The sequence below is a fragment of the Mchenga conophoros genome, linkage group LG4, assembly GCF_057382185.1.
Source record: "Mchenga conophoros isolate Kocher_MC1m ecotype Shallow Benthic linkage group LG4, M_conophoros_male_GT1.1, whole genome shotgun sequence".
Lineage (NCBI taxonomy): Eukaryota > Metazoa > Chordata > Actinopteri > Cichliformes > Cichlidae > Mchenga > Mchenga conophoros.
The window spans coordinates 8323806-8350127 of NC_140529.1; the positions used below are offsets into that span (position 1 = coordinate 8323806).

General features: G+C 43.8%; 1 protein-coding gene across 2 annotated transcripts; it reads left to right on the forward strand.

Moving 5' to 3' along the window:
- The first annotated feature begins 7497 nt into the window (after window positions 1-7497).
- On the forward strand, window positions 7498-26017 carry LOC146575485 (putative C-type lectin domain family 20 member A). 2 transcript variants are annotated; one of them, XM_085270199.1, is made up of 6 exons: window positions 7498-7880; window positions 20978-21052; window positions 21379-21762; window positions 21939-22259; window positions 22370-22461; window positions 24537-26017. In XM_085270199.1, exons 2-6 carry the CDS (start codon window positions 21016-21018, stop codon window positions 24663-24665), a joined length of 963 nt encoding a protein of 320 aa, XP_085126325.1. In that variant the 5' UTR covers window positions 7498-7880; window positions 20978-21015; the 3' UTR covers window positions 24666-26017. The 2 variants fall into 2 exon arrangements, with proteins under 2 accessions (XP_085126325.1, XP_085126326.1); XM_085270200.1 differs by lacking the exon at window positions 7498-7880 and adding an exon at window positions 14442-14559.
- Window positions 26018-26322: the final 305 nt, after the last annotated feature.

Below are 26322 nucleotides of genomic sequence, written 5' to 3' on the forward strand. Positions count from 1 at the left end.
GTTCAAAATCACTACCCTTTCAGCTTGTTCGTGGCCAAAAGTGGCCACCAACAGATTAGGTTTGTAATTTTTATTATTTTTATGTTTTTTTGCCATTTTTTTCTGCATAAAGCTTTTAAGTAAGTTCAGTTCTTTTCATAAATATAAAATAATTATTACTTTTTAAATTTTTAACCCTTTAAACACCAGTTTGTTTGTCCACTGCACTATCTGGAAGACAACCTCAAATCTCGCAATTTTATATAATTGCATTGCTACTGAAATTTCTTGTATTATTAATAGTAGAGTCTGGGATAAGTAATTGATTCACATCAACACTGATTATAATGCATTGTTATTTTTGTGCAGGGAGAGCAAAAACATAAAAACTCCCTCTCAGCTTGTTCGTGGCCAAAAATGGCCACCCCCTTGTTTACGTTTAAAAATGCTATAAAATTAATATATATTAAAACATTTTTCAACTTTCATTGACTTGATTTTTTAAATTAGCACCGCTCCTAGTCATGAAAGCCAAAATATAATTCAAATTCAGATATTATACCCTTTGAATACCAGTCAGATTATGTATTATTACTACGCTTTTGGGGGAAAATAGTAATAAAGTTCACATTTTTTAGCATATGAATGATGAAACCTAATATTTTTTTTATCATCATTGCAGGTCAGTAACAGTAACTGTAACAATGATTTATTTTCACTTTATTTATTTATTTATTTATTTATTTATTTCTTTGGGGGGGGGGAATGAATGGCCAAAAAGAATATCACACATGGTGTGTTAGTGGCAAGAAAGGCAATTTAATGACCCAATAACCATTGAAATGACCAATAAAATGATTGAAATTTATATTCCAGTGTGTGCTTCTGTGTGCATCCTCATTAGCAGCAAGATGTAGTAACCACATTAGAGTGGTGCAAGGGGCTTCTGTTCCAATCCAGGAGGTGCACCTTTTGCACTTTCTCGTTTCGTTGGTGGGGTGTGGGTCACACTCTGGTTCAGACTACTGTATCTTGAGATCAATGGCAGAAGTGGCTGAGAATTAAGGAGAAGGGTGTCTTGCAGTTGTTGAGGTCACCAGCATGTGCCCCAACTCTCCCAGCATCACTCTTCATTTGTAGGTTGTAGATGACTCCCCCACTTCAGTGAAGTTGTTTCCGGCGGGACAAAGCATCGTATCCCAAGACATCCAGGAAATTGGAGAAAAGAGCCATCAGCCATCAGTTAGTTTTCCTTCAACAACTCGAGGTGCCAACATCCTCTAAGTTATCCAAGCTGTATTTGTGCCTATTGTAGTCCAGGATTGCTTCTTGCTTTCACACATCCTTTATTCCCCATCACTGACTGCTGGTTCCTTGTGTGTTGCTGTCAAAAGAAGCACATTCCTCCGTTGCTTTGGGATGTGGGATATTTCTGTGGTAGTTTTGGTGAAGCCAAAGACAGACAACAAAATCTTCCTCTGTTGCAACTGGAGGAGCTGGGGAGGAAGCTCTGGGTTGTTTCCCCTGTGCCAGTTTTCATCTGAGGGGTTCCTCTGCCAAGGTGACCAAAGGAAAGACGTCGTCCTCGGAGCTCCTCCGTCAGTTGGAGTCTGAACCCCATGCCTTTTTTTACTTCCTGAGAACGTCCAGTGTTGTCATCCAACATGCTATGTATTGCTTTATTCTGGTTTAGGCTCACATCTCCACTTCATCTATAATCCTCCAATCATCACACCTTCGCCTCCCGTGCAGGTTTGTAAGGGTGCACAGCAGCTAAAAGATCTCCTTTGTTATAAAAAATCAAAAAGTAGATCTCAGGCTGCTAATGCAGGAAACTGCATACAGGCTGAGCCCTGGTTTGATACCAGTGGGCACTGGATTGTAGAGCAGTCTCTCTTCAGTGGTGGGACCCACATGGCTTTCCTTTCATGAGGGATCCACTCAGTCACCGGCTCCTCGGTCTCAGAAAATGCTCCTATGTTCTTTTCCATCAGCTGCTCGGCCTCCACCTCCATGCCCCCCAACCCCAGTCCTCCCCCAAAGAAGAGGATTCAGGCACTGGCTAGTACTCATCATCAGTGGTGATACAGTCAGCCTCTTTGAAGATTGTCCCCTCATCTTCTGGAGAGGAAGTTTCTTCATCTTGGGCAGATGTCTTTTCTTCAAGGGCAGAGGACTGCTTGCTGTCCTTGCTCTCTGACCAGATCATATAGGCAGTGCTTGAAGCAGTGATGGCCTTCTTGCCATATTGCCAGAGTAAATGATCTGGAAGCTGTTAGGCGCACCGTGGATGACGTCAGCGCGCACACTGTGTCTGAGGAGGATGAGTGGAGGTGCTTCAAGAAGGTGAACGCACGCAAAGCTACTGGTCCGGACGGGATTCCCGGCTGCGTCCTCAAGTCATGCGTGGCTGGCTGGAGTGTTTATCTTCAACCTTTCCCTCTCTCTTTCTGTAGTCCCAGCCTGCTTCAAAATGGCCACCATCGTCCCTGTACCCAAATCCTCCACCATCTCCTCAATGAACGACTGGCGACCTGTAGCCCTGACCCCCATCATAAGCAAATGCTTCGAGAAGCTGGTCAGGGACTTCATCTGCTCTGCACTACCAGACTCACTGGACCCTCTACAGTTCGCATATCGCCACAACAGGTCCACTGATGATGCCATAGCCCTGACACTACACACTGCCCTGTCACACCTGGAGAAGAGAGACACGTATGTGAGAATGCTGTTTGTGGATTACAGCTCAGCATTCAATACCATCGTTCCCTCAAAGCTGGACAGGAAACTGCAGGATCTAGGACTGAGCAGCTCCCTCTGCAGCTGGATCCTTAACTTCCTGTCTGACAGACGCCAAGTGGTCAGACTGGGCAGCATCACCTCATCCCCCATCACACTGAACACTGGTGCTCCACAGGGGTGTGTACTGAGCCCTCTCCTGTACTCACTCTACACCTACGACTGCACGGCCACTAACAACTCCAACATCATTGTGAAGTTTGCGGACGACACTACAGTGGTGGGTCTTATCACCAATGGTGATGAGACGGCCTACAGGGAGGAGGTCAGCGCCCTGACCCACTGGTGTCAAGACAACCATCTCACCCTCAACGTCGCAAAGACAAAGGAGTTGATAGTGGACTTCCGGAGGTGCTGTGGAGAGAGTGAGCAGCTTCCGGTTCCTTGGTGTACATCTGGCTGAGAATCTCACATGGTCAGTACACATAAACAAAACAGCCTCTTCTTTCTCAGGAGACTGAAAAGATTTGGCATGAGCCCCCGCATCCTCAGGACCTTCTATCACTGTGCCATTGAGAGCATCCTCACTGGATGCATCACCACCTGGTATGGCAACAGCACCGCCTACAACTGCAAAGCTCTCCAGAGAGTAGTGCGGTGCTCTGAACGGATAATTGGAGGTGAGCTTCCCTCCCTCCAAGACATCTATAGGAAGCTTTGCCTGAGGAAAGCGGGGGGGGGGGGGGGGGGGGGGGGGGGGATCATCAAGGACTCCAGTCACCCCAGCCATAAACTGTTAAGACTACTTCCCTCAGGAAGGAGGTTCTGCAGCATCCGGTCCCGAACCAGCAGACTGAGAGGCGGCTTTTTCCATCAGGCCATCAGACTGCTGAACACATCATAGACACCTCACCCTTACTACTGGAACTTCAACATTATGCACTCCACGCCTTTTGACAGGTAGCAGGAAATTTTCTTCCATCACTCCTGTTCTTGCTGGCTTGCACTGGCTGCCAGTTAAATACCGTATTCAATTTAAAATACTACTTTTCACTTACAAAATTATCAATAATTTGGCGCCGAGCTACCTCAATGAGCTTCTTAGGTTACACACTCCTGTCAGAGCACTTAGATCTGCTACCCAACTTCTTCTGGAGCAACCTCGTTCTCGGCTGAAGTCTCGTGGCGACCGTGCGTTTGCTGTAGCTGCCCCAGTCTTATGGAACAATCTATCCGGGCGTCTGACTCTATGCCACTGTTTAAATCACGGCTGAAGACTTATTTATTTAATCTTGCTTTTCCACCTAGTTAATATTTGGTGTGCGTTGGTACATTTTTATCCGTTATGCTTGTTAACTACTTTTATGGTAGTTAACAAGTGGTACAAGGTCAGCAGCAGGTTGGAATCCAGTTTACTTTGGCGTTGGGTGGAATGTGCACAGCCGTGATGATCCCTACTGTTAGCTCTCTTGGTAGAAAAATAGGCCGGCATCTTACTGACATGTACTCAAGATTCAGGGAGCAGTGACTGTTTATAATTGTCCTGTTGTTGCACCAGCGTTCATGCATGTAAATACAGAGCCCCCCTCTGCTCTTGTAGTTTTACGGAGGGCGTTTATATAGATCAGCAATCTGGCTTTCCAAGCTAAATGATGATCTTCTAAATTATTGAGACACCATTTCAGCTCCAGATTACATGCTATGTACTTTTAGGAGTGCATTTGAGAGTTACACCAGGGAGTCAAGTAGTTGACTGACACCAAAACCTTTGTTTGCACACAACTATAGCATGCAAAGAAACCTCACAGCAATGAGTAGTGCAGTGTTAGTCTAAACACAAATTTGCTGATGTGTTTTACATAGTGCACGATGTTAAATTCAGACTTGGTTTTATTTTTGTTTTAAAAATCCTCTAGGTCCTGAATTTACATATAATTTGCAGTTGATGGCTCTGTTTGCAGTTATATGTTTAAATACGATAGGGTGACATAGTTTCTAAGTGGAATTTAAAATAAAATGGGGCTTGATTATTAAAAATCTTGCATGTGAGGAGACAGATTTTAAATTTGATTCTAGATTTAATAGGGAGCCAAAGAAGAAAAGGAGAAATATGCTCTTTCAAGTCCCTTTAAGTACTCTTAGTGCAGCTTTTTAGGGACTTTTACAACAACCTAATAATAATAATAATGAATTACTGTAGTAACAGGACAGGCTGTCATGTGTAGGCTGTGTGCAGGCAGACAACGTCCCCAGACAAGTTTGAACTTTTGCTGTTTTTCAGTTGTTTCTCAGCATCTCCATTCTGCTGCACCCAAGAAACTGTCATTTAGGTGACTAACCAGCCTCTTTGTGAGAGACTGTAACATCATGAGCAACAACACGGACAGTTTTCACTCTCTCCTGTATGCAGTAGACGAGTTGGCAAATAAGATTGATGATGATTGCGCACATCGCCCAAAGGCTCTAAACTCGCCTGTGCTCTGCGTGGAAAAGAAAAAAAAGTTTGCATGAAAAATTACCACTGGATTTCTGAAACATGCCAGCATACTATGTCCTCACCACCCTGCACAAGGCAGTCTCCTATTGCTAACTTGCATACTATCTGCATGCTGACCCGCCCCCATTTTGCTATATAAATAAACATTATACAATATCTCCAGCCTGCAGCTCCACCGCAGGAAATAAGGGGGAAGTCTGACTGTTGAGGCTCAACTTTCCAAAGAGTTTCCACGGAGTGACAAACATTTTAAAAGCCTGGAATCAGAAAGTCTGATGTGAAAAAAAAAAAGTCAGATTACAAGAAAAAAGAAGAAAACAGGTGGAGGATAAGGAGCTGTCAGCCTCAGGTGAGAAACCCACTGCCAAAGTTTCCAAGGAATTATACTGCAAGTGATGGTCAAAGTCATTTTTGTCATTTGTTCATAAGAAGGAATTGTAAATGTAATCCTAAAGTAGTAAAATATTGATAAATTACAGATTTATGTGTATGCACTGTTAGTAAATGAGGCCCACTGAAATAACCTTACTCTTGCAAGACATGTATGTATAGAATGATGCTCCAGAAATCTTTCAGTTCACACTCCATACAGCTGTTTTCTTACATTTACTGCAAATTAACCATTTACCTGTTATACCATCTATATGTCAAGCTTCCCAGTCTCACATTCAGCTGTTGGAGGATGAGATCTTCGCTGTGGTATTGATGGTATTTTCCTGGGTATTGATATTGAACCTTAAATTCTAGCACATGATGACTCTACCTAAATCATGTAATAAATTCAGTCTGCTCTTTGCTGTTAAATTCAACATCATTTTGGTAGTGTTCTTTACATACTGGCGATCCTTCTAACTGTACTGTCACAGAATTACTTGATATTGCCAAGTCATTTAACTAAGTGCATCTAGGTTTTATCTGGGTTTTAATCTTGGCCAGTCTATAAACTCCCTGCAAATGTCTGATTCATATGAAGGGAGTTTGGTCCGACCACAAATGTGTAATTTTTGATACAGCCAGTATTTTCTTCCCAGAAGAAAACCATTTAGTCTGACATTTTTAATGAGCACCTGACAGCCAGGTTTTCAGCTCTCCTTTCTCACGTCCACATCACCACACCTACTTTTTTGGACATCTTGGTTAATTGGATTAATAGTTTATGCTCATGAATTCTCAATGGGGTAGAAGCCTGATTACCCCCAGCTGTCAACCCAAACCCCTGAATCAGTGATCATATCCCATCCATTATCATGGAGACACAAATCCCCAGGTTCACTACCTTCACATGAAGGAGTTGCTAACCACACTCAGCCTGGTTTGATTAATAATCAATAACAATAATCAAGTGGTAACTAATATCTTGGACAAATTCCAAGCTGGTTTCCAGTGAAACCACAGCACTGAAACAGCATTACTAAAAAATACTAATGATATTCTTATGCATTTTGGATAAATATAGTCCTACTAGATTTATCTTCAGCTTTTGTGAATGTGTGTGTGAATGGGTGAATGACTGAATGTAGTGCAAAGCGCTTTGGGTTCCTTAGGGACTAAGTAAAAGCGCTATACAAATGCAGGTCATTTACCATTTTGACACCACTGATCATCCCACTTATCAACAAGTTACACAAGTGACATCAGTGGCAATGTTTACAGTTTTTAGCATACTCCTGGTGTTGTTGACCTCTGGCTTTGTGCTTTATGGATTCATGATTTGTTCTTTTGGATTTGTGATAAGTGAGTTTTGAATGCATAAATCCTGGAAAGTGTTCCCGTCCTGCCGTCAGCTGAGCTAACCCCCACTTTTTAAATGGCATTGCCAACTATAGTGCCATACTACGAGTGCAACATTGCGATCACTGCTACAGTTAGCCGATTGTGTTTCAGCCTTCCTCAGTTCTACATGATTTCATGTCTTCATTCACTTGGCTTCCTCTTTCTCTGACACCAAAACCGTTTTTTGACTATGGTATGCAAATAATTACAATCCAATGAATAGTACAGTGTTACATAGTGCTCAATGTTAAATTTAGACTTGATTTAATTTATAACATCCTCCAGCTCTGCTTCCAGTTATGTTTAAATACAATAGGGATCACAAGTAGGCAGTGTTGGGGAGTAACGGAATACATGTACCGCCGTTACGTATTTAGAATACAAAATATGAGTAACTGTATTCCGTTACAGTTACCGTTTAAAAAGGTGGTATTCAGAATACAGTTACTTTGTTGAAATAAATGGAATACACTGGGGTACTTTCCTGTTTCATTTTGTCGCGGGTCAGGACTGTTTGGGTTTTGTTTGACAGCTACGTTCTGTTGTTCCAGGCGGCAGCGTTACGGTTGCCATGGTTACAGGGCGACGCTCTCTCTCTCTGCGACTGTGTGTTTCCTGGGTGAGAGAGCGCCTTTTCGTTGTTGTTGTTGTTGTGCTAAGCTAACAGGCAGAATGCTACAAGCATAGCTCTAAAGAATGTAGCATCATGTTCAGTGTAGTCCGTGCTGCTGGGAGAATGGACTGCCATACACGTTATGTGTCTGTGAGCGCTAGGAGGGAGAAAAAGGGGAGTGGAAAGGTACGAGCAGTCATCGAGCAAAAACGGGAGCTGGAAGCATGTAAATATAATAATAACCACTGCAGCCAAGAAGAGTGCCTGACGAGCCCAGTTGTAAGTAAGCTATTAAGACTCGACTGTACACTGTGTTCGTGTTTTCCTCCGAAAACAACAAGTTCCGTTGGAGCAGCCTTTCAACGCCTCTCTCTGTCTGTCGCAAGAAAAGTTGACCCACACAACAAAGTAGAGCTATTTTTCGGCTACCAGCCGACAGGGACCCCGCCGTATTATGCTGGGCTTACACTGTGCGATTTTTTCAGTCGCGCGATTCAGCTCCTGCTCAAACTGTACGATTGACTCGCAGGGGTTAGAAGTTCATAGGTCACGATGCAGGGTCTCACACTATACGGCCCGATGCTCTGATGCGACCTGAGTGCTCACACTGTGCGTCCATAAAAATGAAGGTTATAACAGAAATTCTGTCGCTCGCTCTCCCTCTCCGTCTTTCACTCACACAGACACACCACCACCATCAACTTTGCTAAATTGCTAATGAAAAACATTGGTCAGGCAGCTGTGATTGAGCAGCAGTGTCGATCCAACTATTTTCACGGTTGTTGTGGTCGTGATAATTTTGTGAGGCCACATCGAAAGGGCTCGGATGGTTCTACAGGTTGTGCCTCCATCGCTTGTGTCCAGATCACACGCTGCACTGCCGTGCTACGCCGTCTTTTTCGCTGACATTTGTGTTTGCGCGTGCGCAGTGTGGCAAACTGCGGTGACACCCTCACGACCAAGCGATTGATGATCGGGAGCTGGTCGTGAGGTGTCAATCGCTTCTCGTTACCCCACGTATACTACACGATGCACGACGCACGATGAAGGCCAAAATCGGGCCGATCGCCAAAACGATCGCACGACTCAAAAATCGGCTCAAAATGGGCCAAAAATCGCACAGTGTGAGCCCAGCATTAGTCAGAGGTCCCTTTACTACAGTTCGGAGTCGTGGACCTTCAGTAATAGTAATAAATCACACAGCAATAGTACATTCACGTTGTTGTAAAAAGCATGATAATATTGTAGCGGGTCAGGGCTGTTCGGGGTTCTGCTTGTACAGTTATGTTTTGTGTATGTTGCCATGGTGACGGGTGACGCCCTCTCGCTGCGACGGTGTGTCCTTCCGGGGTCAGAGGGCGCCCTATGTGTGTTGTGGTTGCCGCGCTGAGCAGTTAGCTAGTGGCAGTGTGTTCTTCTGCAAATGTAATAAACGGCTGTGCTCCCTGGCTAGCTCACGGGAAGCAAGACCAAACGATACCTCCGTCTCCTCCTTGTCTGAACTCGCCACAATATATTAAGTAATCCAAAGTATTCAGAATACGTTACTGTCATTGAGTAACGGAATAGGTTACAGAATACATTTTGGGGCATGTATTCTGTATTCTGTAATGGAATACATTTTAAAAGTAACCTTCCCAACACTGCAAGTAGGAGTGAACTGCTCTATTAGGGTGATATGGTACTAAGTAGTATTAACAAGATATGATGGGCTTGATTATTTAAGACCTTTTATGTCAGGAAAAGGGTTTTAAATTTGATTCTGGATTCAATAAGGAGCCCAAGAAGGAAAGGAGAAATCCATCCATCTATCTTTCCCTGCTCCCAGATGGCCAAACGCCTCACCCTATCTCTAAGGGAAATACCAGCCACCCTTTGGAGAGAGCTCATTTCTGCCGCTTACACCCTCGTTCTCATTCTTTCAGTCACTACCCAAAGCTTGTGACTATAGGTGAGGATGGGGACTTAGATCAAGCGGTAAATCAAGAGCTTCGCTTTTGCGGTCAGCTCTCTCTTTACCATGACAGACTGGTACAGCGTCTAAATAGCCATTCACCTGTTACACCGCCTATTTCTCAAGCTTCCTAGTCTCACGTTCAGCTGTTGGAGGGTGAGATCTTCGCTGTGGTATTGATGGTATTTTCCTGGGTATTGATATTGAATCTAATTTAAAGCAACTCTGTTGCTTGTGAAGCTCGCACACAAGAATTTCACTCACATGTACTGTACCAATGTACCTGCACATGTGATGTGACAATAAAAGTGATTTGATTTGATTTAAAATTCGAGTGTCATGATGACTCTACCTAAATCGTGTAATGAATGCCTCAATCTGCTCTCAGATGCTGCTGTTAAATTCAACATCATTTTGGTAGTGTTCTTTTTTTTAAAGACATTTTTAATGAGCACCCGCCAGCTAGGTTTTTCAACTTTTTTATTTCTCATGGTGTCTCATTTTGACACCACTGATCATGCCACTTACCAACAAGTTACACAAGTGACATCAGTGGCACTGTTTACAAGTTTTGGCATACTTAAGGTCCCTGAGTTGTTGACCTGTGGCTTTGTGTTTTATGGATTCATGATGTATTCTTTTGGATTTGTCATAGTATTCATGTTCAAGACTTATTTTGTCCCCTGTTTAAATTAGTGCTTCTGAGTTTGTCATCTTTGCTTTTAGTTCTTGGTTTCTCTTTAGATAAGAAGTTATTTCTGTTTCTGTTTCTGTTAAATGGAATCATCTACATATAGGCAAATAAAAATCTTCAAAATGTAAGAGAACTGTTTTTATTATTATTATTAATTTTGTTAGATTTTTTTAAATATTGGATGTTGGAATTAATTGTATATAACTATAATAAATTTGGTACAAAAAACCAAGAGAGGAATTTAGTTCCTTTTCTGCTGTCAGCTCAGCAGACTGAGGTAGCTCAGTCTGTAGAATTACAGTAGTAACAGGACAGGCTGTCATGTGTAGGCTGTGTGCAGGCAGGAGTGGTGGTAAGGAGGACCCAATGTACAAACACTCTGAGGCAGAAAGTAAACTCAAACTGATTTATTGCTAGATGGCAGACAGAGAACTAACAAAACTAAAAATACAAAAACTAAACTGAAAATAACAATAAACTGAACTGACAAGCAGACAGACCACACAGCATGAAATGAGGGTAGATCACAACATAGACAGAGGAAAACACAGAGCTTAAATACACAGAGGGAGCAATCAGGGAATGAGAGACAGGACGAAAACACAGCTGGAACAAATCAGGCCTAGTGAGACAAGGGAAGCAAAACCAGATACATTAACATAGGACACAGACTTTTAAAGTAAAACAGGAAACATAACACAGAGATGCGGACTTAACAAGGGGATACAGCTGACAGGGGAGACAGAGCAACTACGAGCACAGACAGAAACCAGAAGGCAGTACTCTAACAAAGAAACCAAAAGATTAGAAATGATGAATAAGGGCAAAATCAAAGTTAAACAGCAATGACAACTCAAAACTCTGGGTCAATGACCCAAGTCTCCTTTTTTTTTTTTTTTCCTTTCTTGTGTCCCGTTTGGATCTTTAGCCATCAGAATTGTTGTCTTAAGGCCAAGAAAGATGCCAAGCGGATTTATTTTACCAAGTGGATCATCATGGCCTTGCCATATTGGTCCATTTGATTGACCTTTATTATAATTATGAATTTATTTTATTTTCAGTTGCTACAAACGGGACAGACATGACTGGGGGATAGGACAGGGAGAAAGAATGAAAGAAAGAGAGGGAGAGAAAGAAAACCAAAGGGGAGAAGAGACGGTGAGAAGGGGGGGAAGAAAGAAAGAAAAACAAACAAAAAAAACAAAACACCCGGGTCACCTGTATGGAGAAAAAAAACAGAAGAGAAAGCAAACAACAAAGAGCAACATAAAAAAAACCGGCACCATCACAATAAACTAGCTAGCAGTAGATATCAAAATAATAAATGATATTGTGCAGCACGCAAGATAGACAGCGCACAATGTGCTTTGAGGCAGCAGCCAAGAAAGCTGTAGTCCGCGTATGTGAATACCCGTGTGTACACCTGTGTGCACACCTGTGTGGATCAGCATGCTTGCATTCCAAAGGTTTCTCCATGTAACGATCTGCTAGGGAGTGTGGGGGGGCCACAGCCCCGTCCTCCAGGGTATGAAGCAGGTATGGAGGAGATCAAAACTCCAGACATCCAGAGGCCCCCAGAACACAAGAGACCAAGGAAGACCAACAGAGGGGCAGCCGCGCCACTGTCCCAGAAAGAGCTGAGGAGAGTCCCAGATGAGGGCTCACTCAGCAGCCGCGGAGCAGAAGCCAGGGAGAGTTGCAGTGACGCGCCCGTGAGCTCCACCGGCAGCCAGCTGTGCCTGAGTGACCGAGCCCCAGGCCGAGAGGCCGGGGGCACCCCACCTCCGAAGTGGCCCGAGCGAGCCCCAGGCTCCAGGCCCCGATAAGCGGCCGCCAAGGAGTGAGCCGGTGTGTACCCGGACGCCCACCCCCAGACACAAAGAACCACCAACGCACCGACACCTGAGGGAGTCCGCCACTGGCAGGGGAAGTGGTGGTGGGTGGAGATAGGCCTCCAAACCTTGGAGGGCCTGAGATGTCCCCAGAGAGGTGGCGTCTGATACCCAACCTGACATATAGACACAGACATACAGGCACACACAGACACAAACATCCATTCCCACCCTCATGCTCTCATATGCACTTACTCCACACTCAACCAACGTGGAGACAGACATAAAGAGACGCTGTACACACGATCACACTCCCCAAGCGTACTCTACGAACCGGGTCTAGGTACCCTTGCCCCTGGAGGGGGGAACTGCACCCAGACCCAGGTGGTGTTACCCTTTTCCCTGCGGTGGGGAGAGGCAGACCGCCCCGACTCCGCAGCAGCAGGGAGGCCCCACACTCCAGACCGCAGTCGGACGGCCAACTCCTCCTCCTAGCCCCCCCGCTCCAGCAGGCCGCAGAGAACGGGGGTGAGAGAAGACTCCAAACCTCCCTCCACCCGCTCATTGTAGTGTTGATGCATGTGTGTTCTAAGGTGCAATTAAAACCCAGGAGGGCATGGAGCAACTACGAGCACAGACAGAAACCAGAAGGCAGTACTCTAACAAAGAAACCAAAAGATTAGAAATGATGAATAAGGGCAAAATCAAAGTTCAACAGCAATGACAACTCAAAACTCTGGGTCAATGACCCAAGTCTCCTAACACAGGCACAGAGATGAGTCCATAGTCAGAGGCCATAAGATCATTTGTAACCTTCACTAGTGCTGCTTCAGTATTGTGATTACTTCAGATTAATTATTATTCTCATTAATTAATGGGAGTACTTCTTTCAGCAGTCCTGTACTTGGCTCTGACAGACATGTTGATGGCTTGGAGGAAGTGATTGTTGAAGTTAATTAAGAAAGATCAATCAGAGAAAAAGAGTCAAATAAATATCAGTAGCATTAAAGATGTAAAGGATTTATCTGTGGGAGGTTATGAATTTTTTTTGATGGTTAAAATGTTCTTTGGAAACAAATTCATGAAGTGCCAGAACTAGTGATAGTTGGATAATGTAGTGATAAGACTACACACCTTTGGAGCGGGAGTTCAGTTCCCACCCAGTTTCCAGTAAGGGTCCTGGCTAAATCCCCCATGCTAAAAACCAAGCCCTGGAATGGCGTGGCTACATCTGCAGCAGGGACGCAAAACATTTCACTCCATGTTGTACTTTGTATGATTGTGTATGTGACAAATAAGGATTGTTTGTTAGTTAAATTATAGGATCAACTGAGCGCTGACGTTTTGTCAGCTTACAATTATAATTAGCTACAGTGCTGAAAATAAACCTTTGGTTGGTCTCATTATATTCAATCAGCGATGAATTGTAAGATGTCCGAGCTTTATGGAGGGTTTTTCTTTTTAATAGAGACACTTCTAATTGCTACTTTAGCACTTCTGATTTTATAGTCCAGTAAAGTCACACTAAATACATTCAGCAGCCTCTTTACTAGGTATGCCTCTTCAACTGCTTGTTAATATAAATATCTAATCACCCAATCAAGGGTCAGCATTTAGGCATTTAGACGTGGTGAAGAAAACCTGCTGAAGTTCAAATTAAGCACCAGAAATAAAAGTGATTGAGAGTGACATAGTAGTTTATACCTGACAGGCTGGTCTGAATGTTTCAGAAACTGCTAATCTACTTGGATTCTTTCAGACAATTAGGATTTACTGATGGTCTGAAAAAAAAATAAAATCAGTAAGCAGCAGCTTTTCTGGGTAAATTAACCTTGTTGATGTCAGAGGTCAGGCGAGAATGGACAGACTACTTCAAGCTGATAGCAAGGTAACATTAAATCGAATAGCCACTTGTTACAACTGAGGTACAACACTGACCTTGTTGAAGCTATGCCACAAAGCTCTGAAGGCAAAAGGGGGTCCAACCCCATACTAGAAGGTATATAGGCATGTCAACTAAGACAGCCTTACAATATCCAGAGCCTTCAGGAAACTAGCGTGAACCTCCTCCTCCCTAGGGGCCCTGCCACTAATGATTTAACTGCCTGAGAGACCAGGTAACTGTCGGTACCTATAGCTGCCTCTGAAGGCCCATGGGCTACCCAAGCCTGAGCGGACTCCTTCAACCTGATGTTCCCTTCACCTCTGGTGTCCACCATCTGGTTCAGGGATTATTACCATGACGGGCACCAACCACCTTGTGGCTGCAGCTCCTTTAGCAATGGAGGTGCTGAACATGGTTCATTTGTCCCCAGTCTCCCTCAGAATGCTGTTGAAGCTCTGCCGAAGGTAGGAGTTGAAGATCTTGTGGACCAGAGCCTCTGTCATGCGTCCCCAGCACACTCTCACCATACATTTAGGCACGCCAGGTCTATCCATCATCCATCTGCCACCTGATCCAACTCACCACCAGATTAGGTTAGTAGTTCACAATTAAGCTTCTCTCTTCACCTGAATGTCCGGAACATATGACTGCAGATCTGATGCATCCATCCACTCATCCATCCATCCATCCATCCATCCATCCATCCATCCATCCATCCATCCATCCATCCATCCATCCATCCATCCATCCATCCATCTTCTTCTGTTTATCTGGGGCCGGGTCGCGGGGGCAGCAGCTTAAGCAGAGAAGCCCAGACCTCCCTCCCCCCAGCCACCTCCTCAGCTTATCCAGGGGAATACCAAGGCGTTCCCAGGCCAGCCGAGAGATTTAATCTCTCCAGCGTGTCCTGGGTCTGCCCCGGGGCCTCCTCCCGGGGGACATGCCGGAATACCTCACCCAGGAGGCGCCCAGGAGGCATCCTTGTCAGATCCCTGAACCACCTCAACTGGCTCCTTCGATGTGGAGGAGCAGCGCCTCTACTCTGAGTCCCTCCCGGATGGCCAAACATCTCACCCTATCTCTAAGGGAGAGGCCAGGCACCCGTCGGTGAAAGCCCATTTCCGCTGCTTGTATCTGCGATCTTGTTCTTTTGGTCACTACCCACAGCTCGTGACCATAGGTGAGGGTAGGGACGTAGATCAACCGGTAAATTGAGAGCTTTGCTTTTACACACAGCTCCCTCTTCAACACAACTTCACCACAACTTTATCTTTGAAGATGCCGCCAGTAAGGATGGCTGCCGTCGCTCGGTGTCCTCCTCAACTTTGCATTCTTCTTATGTTCGTTATGTTATTTCTTAGTTTCTTTGCAGCCTGTGATGCTTTTATCCCCTATGATAGACAAACTCTCCTGAACATTCGACAAAACTCAAAAACCAACTTTTTTGTGAATGGTGGTGACTCACCTTTGCTACCTGGGCAGAAGAAACACCGGAGAAAAAGGGGTAAAAGAGCCAGGATTCGGGTCAGGCTGAGAAAAAGACGACATCGCACCCCGCTTGCCAGCATTCTTCTAGCAAACATAAAGTCCTTGGAAAACAAGCTGGATGAACTAAGGGCCAGGATAACTTTCCAAAGGGACATTAAGAACTGCAATGTCTTTGTTTTCACAAACAAAGACATTTCACATTGTCCCTGAGGAGCTCTCCATTAACCGCCGGGACAGAACAAAGGACTCAGGTAAATGTAGGGGAGGTGGCATGTGCGTAATGACCAACAAACGGTGGTGTACTGATGTACAGACAGTTTCGTCAGGGTGTTCTCCTGATTTTGAACACCTCATGATCAGATGCAGACCCTTTTATTTGCCCAGGGAGTTTACAGCGGTATTCTGCACCGGACGAACTGTTTGACATTATCGACCGGCATGAAGCGTTACACCCGGAGGCTGCTTTTATCGTGGCTAACGACTTTAATAAAGCCAACATGAAGAAAGTTCTGCCGAAGTTTTACCAGCATGTAAACTTTCCAACCCGTGGTCACAACACCTTGGACCATGTTTACACTCTGTACGCACATGCCTACAAAGCCCACCCCGACTGGCCTTTGGCAAATCAGAACACTCCTCTGTTCTGCTGCTGCCAGCCTATTGGCAGAGGCTGAAAAGCGACCAGCCCATGACGGTTCAGTTCAACGGTGGACCGACCAATCAGACAGCACCCTGCGTCACTGCTTTAGCATCACAGACTGGGAAATCCGCTGCTGACAACAACATCAACAATTATGCTGATTACGTAACAGACTTTATTCACAAATGCACCAATGACGTTGTACCGAGGGCTATTGTACGAACCTATGCCAACCAGAAGCCGTGGGTTAGCGGAGAGGTCCGCGCAGTGCTCAGAGCACAGACTACAGCCTTTAAATACGGAGACCCAGGTGAATGCAAAACATCCCGGTATACACTCAGGAAACCAATAAAGAAGGTTAAAGAAGGGCAGTACAAAGAAAAGGTGGAACTCTGCTACAGCAACTCCAACACCAGGAACATGTGGAGTGGTCTGAAGACCATCACAGACTACAAGGGAAACAGCGGCAGAGTGAGGGAGGTAACTGCTTCTCTACCTGATGAGCATGTGTCTTCACAGACATTTTTAACCTTTCCCTGCTCCAGTCTGCTGTCCCAAAATGTTTTAAGAGGACCACCATCATCCCTGTCCCTAAGGAAATGAATGTGAGCTTCCTAAATGACTATCGCCCAGTAGCACTCACCTCCATTGCCATGAAGTGCTTTGAGCGTATAGTCAAAGCTCACATCACATCTTTACTCCCTGCTTCACTTGATCCGTTCCAGTTTGCCTACAGGCCCAACAGATCTACAGACGATGCAATAGCAGTTGCACTTTACACTGCCCTCTCTCACCTGGACCAGAAAAACACATATGTGTGGATGCTGTTCATAGACTACACCTCCACCTTCAACACCATCATACCATCCAGACTCGTCATGAAACTCCATGACCTGAACATCAGCTCCTCCCTGTGCAGCTGGATCCTGACACACAGACCTCAGTTGTTTCGGATCGGCAGCAACAACTCATCCACACTCACACTCAGCACAGGTGCCCCCCAGCGATGTGTGCTCAGCCCCCTGCTGTACACGCTGTTCACCCACGACTGTACAGCAACACAAAGCTCCAACACCAATGTTCCCTCTAAGCTGCGCGTGTGCGCAATTGCGCACTGCTGGCACGGTCTCTGCACTCAGAAAATCTGCATTGCGCACAAAAAAATCTAACCTGAATTGAAATTAATAATATTTTAACAATTCTGTTTTGCAGTGTTAGTCAGTAAGTGACTGGCTGCTCCCGTATAGGATTAGAACGATGCCACCTTATCCCATAGTCCAGCCAATAATGCGATTTACATTCGTATACACGCAGCTAATCAACATCGTTGACAGGCTATGACAGCTAGCAAAGCGGCGTGACTGATGTGGAGTGAAGCCACGTTAATGACAACGTGTACAACCATTGGAGATGTGAGCAGGAGAGACGGAACAATTGACAGAAAAAGTGTGAACTTTATACCAGTTTTCAAATTGTGTTGATCGGCCACGTAAAACCAGAGTTATGATAAAAATTATAGGGAACATTGTCCAACACCATCATCAAATTTGCAGACGACACTACCATCACCGGCTGCATTTCTGATGGAGATGAGGCGGTATACAGGGCAGACGTAAGAGTCCTGACATCATGGTGCTGCAACAACAACCTGCTGCTTAACGTCAGCAAAATCAAGGAGCTCATCGTGGATTACAGGAGACTGCAGAGAGGAGGCCACACCTCCATCCACATCGAAGGAGCAGAGGTGGAGAGCGTCAGCTGCTTCAGATTCCTGGGCATCAACATCAGCGAGGCTCTGAGCTGGTCACACCATGTTGATGTGCTAACAAAGGCAGCAAGACAGCGGCTGAGAAGATTCAGCATGAACCTCAGAATACTTACAAACTTCTATCGATGCACCATTGAGAGTATTCTGACTGGCTGCATCACCATCTGGTACGGCAGCTGTAATGCTCTGGACCGTAAAGCTCTGCAGAGGGTGGTGAGATCAGCACAGTGCATCACCAGGACTGAACTGCCAGCCATGCAGGATCTCTACAGACATCGCTGCATGAGGAAGACGCAGCGGATCCTCTCTGATCCCAGCCACAGACCTTTCACACTCCTGCCGTCCGGCAGGTGGTTCAGGAGCATCCAGACCCACATTACCAGACACAGAGACAGTTACTCACAAGCCATCAGACTTTTGAACTGCTGACATTCCATACACACAACTACACACTCGCTACAATTACAGGACTTTGCACACTACCACTTCAACAAATGCCACTTAAATGCTCGTTGCACAACTTTGCACAAACTTGTAAATACCACCTTGTCTTAATTCTCTAATATTATTACTTTGTTTTTCTCCTTTTCTCCTTGTCATTGTTATTAATATTATTATTACTACTGCTAAATTCTGTTATTTTCTCCTTAATAAACTGCACACTCTCTATATGCTCATGTAAGGCTGAGGAGCACGAGCCAAAAATTTTCATTATGGATAAATGTGGCTACACTGTTTATCTGTACACGACAATAAAACTTGAAACTGAAACAGACCGGTGCAGCATCCGCATCACTGCAGACAAGAAAGCCTAATTTCTGCTGTTCAGCACTGAAGAAATGTAAACTTGTACAAATTCTGCCAAATTGCAAAACGCTCAGCCGTGTTTCTAATAAAACCTCTCTAACTTTGCTCTGCTTCACTTCAGCGGCATCAGGTAATGTTCATATGTTGATTCATGGATTTCTTCAGTTTTTGATCTACTGCAGAATATTTTTAAGGTGGTTATCGGCTATAAAAAGCCAGGCCAGAAAATTTCCTTTATATTTTTCTGTGTTTTATCCTTTACTTCAGTTACTCTGACACAACGGCATCTGCTGTGATGCTTGCACCTCTGAGTCTCACAAGTGTCAGCTTTGTTTTAGATTTAAAAATATGGATATGTACTGATAAATGATCAGAATATATAATATTTCTGACTGTCTGAGTCAAAATTGAATCCAATTAAATCGGGACCTTGTCATTCAGAACCGAATCAGTTATAGAAATCAAATCGATACCCAGCGCTAGTCCAAAACTGTAAGTGGAGCCACAAAAGAGAAGATGAACATATCCACAAAGGTTTTTATAATTACTATATTCATAATGTATTTAAATAGATTTATAATGCCAGAGCCACGTCCTGAATGTTGAATTTTATGGTTCTTGTTCTGCTTTTATTCAGACATTATCACAACATTGCAACACATCATTTTCATATTGTCTTTTTTTGTATTCACATTAGCTTTGATATGTTTTATTTGTGTTTATTCTATGGACTGATTTTTACACACATCCAACTAAACCTGTCACTGACAATACATTTTCTGAACTGAACTTCAATTTCCATTTCCTAGTACAATCTGGACAAATGTTTTGCTTTCTTTATTATTTCCCAGCTATAGTTACTATTTCACAAATCAAGTTTTTGATCTATCTACACTCAACAAAAATATAAACGCAACACCTTTGTTACTGCTCCCATTCCCCATGGGATGGACGTAGAGACCTAAAATTCATTCCAGATACACAATATAACCATCCCTCCCAAACAGTGGTCACAAATCAGTCCAAATGTGTGGTAGTGGGCACATCTGCTATATTGAGATAATCCATCCCACCTCACAGGTGTGCCACATCAGGATGCTGATCTGACATCATGAGTAGTGCACAGGTGTACCTCAGACTGCCCACAACAAAAGGCCACCCTGGAATGTGCAGTTTTTTGCGCTATTGGGGGTCTGGGGACCCAGAACCGGTCAGTATCTGGTGTGACCACCATTTGCCTCATGCAGTGCAACACATCGTCGCATGGAGTCTGTCAATTGTGGCCTGTGGAATGTTGGTCCACTCCACTTCAATGGCTGTGCGAGGTTGTTGGATATTCGTGGGAACTGGTACACGCTGTCGTATACGCCGGTCAAGCACATCCCGAACATGCTCAATGGGTGACATGTCCGGTGAGTATGCTGGCCATGCAAGAACTGGGACATTCTCAGCTGCCATCTGCCCTGAACAATGTGAACCATGATTCATCCGTGAAGCGCACACCTCTCCAACGTGCCAGACGCCATCGGATGTGAGCATTTGCCCACACAAGTCTGTTACGGCGACGAGCTGGAGTCAGGTCAAGACCCCGATGAGGACGACGGGCATGCAGTTGAGCGTCCCTGAGACAGTTTGTGCAGAAATTGTTTGGTTGTGCAAACCAATTGTTCCAGCAGCTGTCTGGGTGGCTGGTCTCAGACGATCTTGGAGGTGAACCTGCTGGATGTGGAGGTCCTGGGCTGGTGTGGTTACACGAGGTCTGCGGTTGTGAGGCCGGTTGGATGTGCTGCCATATTCTCTGAAACGCCTGTGGAGACGGCTTATGGTTGAGAAATGAACATTCAATGCACGGGCGACAGATCTGGTTGACATTCCTGCTGTCAGCATGCCAATTGCACGCTCCCTCATTGCTTGTGGCATCTGTGGCATTTTGCTGTGAGACAAAACTGCACATTCCAGGGTGGCCTTTTGTTATGGGCAGTCTGAGGTACACCTGTGCACTACTCATGATGTCAGATCAGCATCCTGATGTGGCACACCTGTGAGGTGGGATGGATTATCTCAATATAGCAGATGTGCCCACTACCACACATTTGGACTGATTTGTGACCACTGTTTGGGAGGGATGGTTATATTGTGTATCTGGAATGAATTTTAGGTCTCTACGTCCATCCCATGGGGAATGGGAGCAGTAACAAAGGTGTTGCGTTTATATTTTTGTTGAGTGTACAATACATAGTACACCCTTTACTAAGCTATGAGTTTCAGTGCGGTACTGTTACAGTATATATTTTTACTTCCCCCACAGAAAATATCATACCGGAACAGTGTGTCTAACACTGCATCATGAAAGAGACTACAGTTATGATGATGCTCCTGTCAGGTCAGTTTGAATTATTTATTTCCACTTCATTTATTTTCATTGTTTTAATTGCACAAAGAAAACAAAATGTGTGCATTTGTCTATGATTTTTTGACCACAAATTATAAATTGAGTTTGTTTTCAAATGCTTCGAAGCGCACATTTGTGGTCAGTGATTTGACTGCACTCTGACATGTCACCCATTTTAGCTGTTTTTGCTACTAAAGACACCAAACTAAAAAAATTAATTATGTGTGTGTGTGTGTGTGTGTGTGTGTGTGTGTGTGTGTGTGTGTGTGTGTGTGTGTGTGTGTGTGTGTGTGTGTGTGCACATATCATTTCCACAGGACTGTTTTACTTACCTGGCTATTTTCCTCATCTTTACAACCTTGTTGAATATGGAAGAGACTGGACCAGAGCTCAGGAATACTGCAGGAACAAGTATACTGACCTAGCCATTGTACATAATGAGCAAGACTTGGCCAAACTGAGGAACCTCACAGAAGGGTTTTCTAATGTGTGGATTGGACTTATACCTGACACTGAAGCATGGAAGTGGTCTCTGGAAAACCAGGATTACTATGGTGAAGGGGAGACTGAGTTCAGGATGTGGAATGACGAGGAACCCAATGGTTTAGGACACCATAAAGTTTGTGCAGCAATGCTTAAAAATGGGAAATGGGCAGATGTAGAATGCAACAGCCAACTGCCATTCTTCTGCTACAATAAAAGTAATTAAATACAATATGCATACTGTATATCAGTGTCCTGATTATTATCATGACTATCATTGTAATCTCAAATGGAGGTGATGAATAAGTAACACAGATGTATAGCTCATTTGCATTCTTTGGCTGAGCAGTGAAGTTAGACCCTTACTTATGTTTCTTTGCTCAAATGTTTTCAGACACATCACGCTTCATATTTGTGAATATGAGTAACACCTGGGAGGATGCTCAGAGCTACTGCAGAAAGAACCACACTGACCTTGCCAGTGTGAGAAACCAATCTGAGAATGAAGAGCTGAAAAAGATAACAGTGAGTTCCTACACGTGGATTGGACTATACAGAAATTCCTGGAAGTGGTCGGATGGAACTGCACAGTTATTACACAACTGGGCTCCTGATAAACCATCCAAGATACCCACAGATGCATGTGGGACTATATTTAAAGGCAAGTGGGTCAACTATCGTTGCGGTGCAAACTGGTACTTTGTCTGTTATACTGGTGAGTTCTGATTTTACTGTATTTTTAATATATTCTGATATTTTCTTTAGTCTCAGAAGATCGTTACATCACAGCATTTTTTTTCCCTCATTCTTTTTTTATAAACTCAGCACTCAGGGAGAGGAAGGTGCTGAAGATTAAGCTGAAGAAAACTGACCCCTCTGTGGAAATGGAGGACCTGGAGGAGGAAATCTTGGAAAAGGTCATACCTGAGTTTCAAATAATATTTACCTATAATGAAAAAAATAAACGTTTTACTCAAAGAAAGTCTTTATAACAGGTATGTGATATCAAAAATAAGACTGACAGCAAAACCGACATGAAATGAATCTTTTTTAAATAGATGAATATAGTAATAAAAATAATGATAATTCAAAATGTTATAAGGTGCCTCAGCATTTTTCAATTTAACGCAGTTAGCAGATCACAAAATATGTGCCCAAAACTGAAATCTGGGACCACTTCCTGTATTGCAAGTGGCAACAAGGACCAGAGACAGTTCAGTGCATACTGCATTGCAGTCTTCAACATCTAAGTGAAATGCTTAAGGTCTTCTTGAGACTTTAGGATGAGAGTGAGTCCAGTCCAGTTTATTGTTCAGATAAACACCAAGGTACCTGTAGCTGTCCACAGCCTCAATGTCCATACCTTGGATGTTATTTGTGCCTGCGGAAGTCTACCACCAGCTCCTTGGTTTTATTAGTGTTGATCTGGAGGTAGCTCAGCTGGCACCACTCCACAAAGTCTAGGGTCAGATCTCTGTACTCCTTGTCGTCCCCATCAGTGATGAGGCCGACTATTACAGAGTCATCAGAGAACTTCTGCAGGAAGCACTGGGTGGAGTTGTGGGTTAAGTCTGCAGTGTAGATGGTGAAGAGAAACGGAGCCAGAACCGTTCCCGTTCCCTGTGGGGCCCCCGTACTGCAGACGACCCTGTCCGACACACAGCCCTGAGTTCTCACATACTGTGGTCCGTCGATGAGGTAGTCCAAAATCCAGGTAGAGAGGTGATGGTCCACACCTGAGTTCTCCAGCTTGTCCTTCAGGACTGTGGGCAGGACGGTGTTGAAGGCACTGGAGAAATCAAAGAACATGATTCTCACAGTGCTCCCAGCGGTCTCCAGGTGAGAGAGGGAACGATGCATGAGGTGAATGACGGCATCATCCGCTCCAATGCCAGGCTGGTAGCCAAACTGAAGAGGGCCCAGTGATGAGATCACCAGGTGCCAAAGCTGAGCCAGGACCAGCCGCTCCAGGGTCTTCATCAGGTGGGATGTCAGAGCCACTGGCCTGTAGCTGTTGAGGTCCTTGGGGCATGAGGTCTTTGGCACTGGTACAACATAGGAGGTTTTTACAGAGCTGTGGGACTCTCCCCAGCCTCAGGCTCAGGTTGAAGACGCACTCCATCACCCAACACAGTTGGTCTGCGCAGGACCTGACAACCTTTGAGCTGATACCATCTGGACCCGCTAACTTCCTGGCTTTAATCCTCCTCATTTCCCTCCTAACCTGGGTGGTGAGAAAGACAGGCTGGAGCCTTGTGTTGAGTTGTTTTGGATGCTGTTGTTGGGGATGGAGAGGAGTGAGCAGGGTGAGTAGAGGAGGTGTGAAGTGTCAGAGGTGGAACAGCAGCAGTGGGGGTGGGTGAGTTGAAGACTGCCTCATGGATGTGAAGCTAGTCAGAGCCTTTAACACTGTCTTATTTTGACTGAGCATAAAGATATGAATCGTAAGTGGGAAATAGATACCAATTAACACCTCACCATAAAAAAAGATCAGAATAGAGGTGGAAACCGTTCGTGAACCCCTAAGGGGAAACCACACCTATGCACGGCACAGGGGATTTGCCTCCAGTTGTGGTGTGCATTGAGGAAGGCAACATATTTTACAGGTTTTCTTCATTTCGTCACTTTTTTTATTCATAGATCTGGGCAAACTGCACAATAAAGCTTATTTGAAAAGTCCAGTATTTGAAAAGTAAAATCTTACTGCTAAAAATACAAAACTGAGTTTAGTAATAATCTTTTTATAGAAGCCAACTAAAATATTGAAGAACAAACATTATTTACTGAAAATGTACTTAAAGTACAGTTTTGTTAATGTGTAGAAAGTGATATTTAAATGTCATCATTATAATTACATGTTCATCAAGTGATGAAGCTCTTTCTTTACCTCTAGGTAAATGATTTATTAAAACGTTTTCCCACAGACAAGTCTCATTAATCAGAGATATTTAAAGATTCAACAGGATATTAATGAAGCATTTATGTTTCACAGTTCAGACAGAGACTGACAGAGCATGGCCTGAGTGGAGTCTTCAAACTACAATGGGTGAAGCAGCCTGATGGGAAGAAGCATGTTGAAGAAGAGGAGGAAGTAAAAGAGGCAAACTGTGGGGTCAAATAAAACATTTCATTATCCACATTTGATTATTGAATTCTCCTATTCAGGACATATGTTTAATTGGTTAGGTTAATATTCTTACAGTAAGGTACAAGTTTTTACTTTAGCAATGAAGCTTATGCATAAATTCAATAAGTAAGATCAGTCATCAGTCATCTGCCTGCTTTCTTGGGTGTTCAGCTGCTTTTCTATTTACATGTCTACTGCTTTCTCACGCTGTCAATCTCAATACTGACATCATTACTTTAGTCCAATCATCTTTTCACCCTTTTGCTTTGAGCCAATTAGCCTCTGCTTCGCATGCTTTAAATCTCAGCTCTCCATTGTTCTTTTTTTAGACTTTTTTTGTGCAGCCTGCCTCCTCCCCATCTCCACCTCAGACACCTCAGACAGAGCTCTATTCAAACCTCAGTCTTCATCTTCACCACCACCACCATCTAGACTCCAGGGGGCCGTGTCCTAAATCCTATACTGGTCCACTTGATTGTCATAGTTTATTAGGTTTTTAAAAAAATATATATTATTATTATTATTATTATTATTATTATTATTATTATTATTATTTAGAGTTATTACAATCAGAACAGACATGACCATGGAATGGGAAAGATAAAAGAAAAGGAAAAAGAGAAGTTGGGAAGAAAATTAACAGAAGGAGAAAAATGGAGGAGAATAAGGACAGAGAGAAAAGACACTGAAAATCTGCTTCAACACCTTTTTGAAATAAAGATGTATTGATAAAAATAAATATAAGCAGCCAAGTACATTTGTTTTTAACCAGAAAATATTTTAGGAAACGGTTTGTGAGCTGTCAAGGATGATGCACACAACCAAATACAGGATTTAACACCTGGCCCTACAGAAGGAATAATAGTGGTGTTGTGGATGCATAACAATTTGACCATCTTAAATGTTGTTAGTCTTTCATATTCTGCTTATGCTGTAATGCTGATGACTTAAAGACAGAAATTATAGTCCACAAACCAGCTGCTGACATTATTGACGTTATGTGTGAGAATAAGTTAGAATACATAGATAACTCTGTATCCAAAGGACTTAGAATGTCTTTCATATTTACTGACAGTCAGGAGAGTCAGGAGAGACTCAGATGTTGCCTAAGTTGCCTTTTATTTTTTGGATTTCATGAACTTACTTTATCCCTTTGAGTAATATTTAGAAACATATGTTCATATGGCAATATAAATTCATAGGTGGTAGTTCTATGTTGTCCTTCTGCTTAGGAGCATAGCTATATTGTATCCAGTAGCTTGCACATGCTTATCCTGTTGCTGTAACAAGTAAACCATTATGTAAATTGTCTGTTATGTTCATTTACCTACAGCCATCGTTGTCAACTCCCCATGCTGTCTCCGCCGGTGCAGTTGAACCAAACTTGTTGCATTAAAATCACTGAAGTGATTCCCAAGACTCTGGCATTTTTATTCAACTGTGATACAAATTTTGCTCATCTCCCTTGACTTTTAACCCAACAAACATGCTCTGTGTACCAATCAAATGAACTATGGAAGAGAGGCAAAAGGGAGGTCAGGCTGGCAAAGGGAGGACCCAAACGAGGACTTCCTATGTAGAATACAGTGTGTTTATTTAGAGTGAATAAATGACAAAATGCAAATAATCCCCAGTGCGTGCTCTCTTAGGG